This window comes from Geospiza fortis, unplaced genomic scaffold, assembly GCF_000277835.1.
Source record: "Geospiza fortis unplaced genomic scaffold, GeoFor_1.0 scaffold66, whole genome shotgun sequence".
Classification (NCBI taxonomy): domain Eukaryota; kingdom Metazoa; phylum Chordata; class Aves; order Passeriformes; family Thraupidae; genus Geospiza; species Geospiza fortis.
Genome location: NW_005054312.1, coordinates 7762166 through 7765202, shown reverse-complemented (window position 1 = coordinate 7765202; position 3037 = coordinate 7762166). Strand labels below are relative to the sequence as shown.

General features: G+C 41.3%; 1 protein-coding gene across 1 annotated transcript in view; it reads right to left on the bottom strand.

Moving 5' to 3' along the window:
• APIP (APAF1 interacting protein) overlaps window positions 1-3037 on the bottom strand; it is a 14956-nt gene that overhangs the window by 10773 nt on the left and 1146 nt on the right. Inside the window, exons 2-3 of the mRNA XM_031055813.1 lie at window positions 2766-3007; window positions 799-899 (exon numbers count right to left, since the gene is read on the bottom strand). Of these exons, the coding sequence (XP_030911673.1) occupies window positions 799-899; window positions 2766-3007 (343 nt within the window). The remainder of the gene's footprint in view (window positions 1-798; window positions 900-2765; window positions 3008-3037) is intronic.

The following is a 3037-nucleotide window of genomic DNA, read 5'->3' as shown; positions in this document are numbered from 1 at the left end:
ATATATATATATATAAAATAAAGCTTTGAATAGCAATGGCTGTTTGTGTATGCATGCAAGTGTACACCAGAAAAATAAGAGGTCAGATACTTTCAAGATCGTGTCACAACCCTGTGACTGGGCACAGAACTGCAGGCACTATGCAAGGCTCTTTGCAGAATGAGGACTTATTTTCTTTTCAGTGGCCACTGAGAGGAGCTCTGTTCCCACTAAAAGGATTGGAGATTATGAAATGGTGGGAGACAGGCAAATTAAAACACAAAGTGGTGATTCTTCAAGACACAGACCAAAAATTGTTGTTACCTGCTGTGCTTTAATTATATGTAAAGTATTTGTCTCCTTAGAAATTACCTCAGCGGAACAGTAATTTCCTTCTTAGAAGAAATATCTGGCCTGTAAAATACATCCAGGGTGAGACTGATCTTATTTAACCACAGGCATTTGAAAGCCATGTGCCTGATGTAACCCACTCTAAATTCCATAGTCAGTTAAATGAAAAAGGGAGAACATGTTGCTCTTTAAAGGCAATTCATCTACCTTAAAAAAGGGTAGGAAAGAGACAGGATAAGGTCACTCTCTGAAGTTGTCTCTTGTTATTGAAGGGACTGCAATGATTAATTCAGACTATTTACCTTCCTCCCATATGGTAATTTTGGCATACTGCTCATTTCCCCCTCTAACTTCTTGCTCACTCTCGACTTGCAAACATTTCTCTTGGAGCTGAAAAGCCCTCACCAAGTACTAAGCACAGCCCCCTCTGTCTCACCACCACATTATCTCTCTTTCATCATCACTTACCCATGTTTCAAGCTGATTCCTCCACCAGTTCCTGTTACCCAGCCTAAACCATAAAACAGCCTACAAAGCTCTGGAATAAGATTCCTTGGATGTAACCCATCCTAAAAAGAAAATAAATAAATAAATGAGAAACCATCAGAAACACCTCACACCTAAGAATTCAAGCTCTCAAACTGAGTTTAAAGGATTAGTACTTTCATACTGCAGCAAAATGGTCTAATTTATGCTAATGAACTTCAATTACAAAATAACTGCATGTTTACACAATGCCCTTTATGCTCTGCCAGGGACATCACACCTTGAAACAAACAAAACCCCAAATAAGGTGCAAGTCTGACTATCCTCCACAGGAAAGGTCTCACCTAAAATTTATTTGAGTTCAGTGGCCCATAGATATTATACCAGCAGGATTATATTATGGACTATTGCACCAAAAAAGGGGAAAATAAATGCATCTAACATTACCAATTTTTAAAAGCTTGACTAATACTTTTCCTATTAAATCAGTTTTTCTGTAGGTTTATTTTGCTTGACTTACAAATTTCAGTGGAACAGACTTTATTAGTCAATACACATTTTAAAACAGCTCTCAAAAATACCACAGAAAATATAGGAAAATTATTTTATGAACTTTACATTCCTACATTTTTACTACACAAAGTTACTTTACATGCAGTTTAGTCGGAAAGAAAATTGCATTATTTTAATATTTCTTTAGGAGGGAAAAAAACCCATCTTGTATTTTTTCCATATTCCATTGTTTATTACATTAACATCCATATCTATATATTAACCAAAAGTATCTCTGGTGTCAGAGGTAAGGTTTCTACCTACATTACCACAGTAAAACAGCTGCTTTTATGGCGTGCTTTTATGTAGGGTTCTTTTTTTTTATTGCAGCAACTAGAAGCTTTAAAGGTTTTTCTAAAATGACAAATGGTTAGCTGCTCTACTGCTCATGCCAAAACATTTCCAAGAAAAATATTCTGTTTAGCAGCAGGAATCCACCTTGGGGAGGAGTATTTTGTCAACACCAACAGAATAGAGAGACCCAAAGCAGAAGCAGCACACAGCAAAAACGGCAGGCAGTGGTTACTTGGTGCCAATACCTCTGCTGAGATGTTTAGAAAGAAATGCTTCCAGGTGGAGTTGGACTTGCACAGTTAAGGGTGGGGATGGAACAGGAGCATGAGGCAGAAGCAGTGGAGAGTGGGAAGGTGAATTCCTGGAGATGGCAGCCTGGAGCACATTTAACAACGTTTGGAATCTCCTACTCTAACCTCATCTTTACAACCTCCAGTGACAGTGAGATTTGTTCTCTCTTACCAAAGATGACGGACATGCAGGAGCTGGTCTTCCCTCTCACCTACACTGTGACAATGTTTTATGTATTACAACAGCTCAGTCTGCTGCCTTTTTTTTGCTTTGCTTTGTTTATAATGAACTGGATTCTTTCCCACTTTCCTGGCAGGCCACATTATCTATGCTGCTGATACCTCTCATCTCCCTGCTGTCAGTTCTGGCTGGTTTTGAAGCTTGGGCTGGTCTCTCCACCAGTGTCACACACAAACTGGAGAGGTGTCTGAGCCTTGTCCAGGCAATGCCTCTATATGCTCAATGTTTGACGAAGCACAGCACTGCCAGTTCATGTTCTGGTTGTGATGATACATAAAACCCCAATCAAAGACCAATTAAAAAAAAACCAGAAGAAAACCAAATCACAAAACAAACCTAAACAACTCCAGTTAACACAAAAAGAGCCATGAGTCCTGTAGATGCCAGAATGACAGCTGGCAACATTCTGGAAATTGGACTAAATTTTACAACACATTTATGTAGGTGCACAGAATAGCCAGGGTTGGAAGAGACTTTGGACACAATTCAGTGCAATCCCCCTGCCAAGGCAGGTGACACAGGAAAGCCTCCAGATAGGCTTTGAATGTTTCCAGACAGGGAGACTCCCCGACTCCCCTGGGCAGCCTATTCCAGCGCTCTGCCAGCCTCAGCGTAAAGAAGTTCATGCCCGCGTTGAGGTGGAACTCGTATTTTAGCTTATGAGCATTGCTCCTGGAGTGCCGGCCACTGGCTCTGCCTGGATCTTGCTGCCTGAATTTCCTCCCGGCCGCCAGGGCACGCTGCCAGCTCACAGTCAACTCGCCATGCACCAGTAGTCCTAGGGCCTCCCTCCTAATTAGCAGCTGCGAGGCTGCTGGCCAGTTGGCGAGGTTCAGAAGCAGCC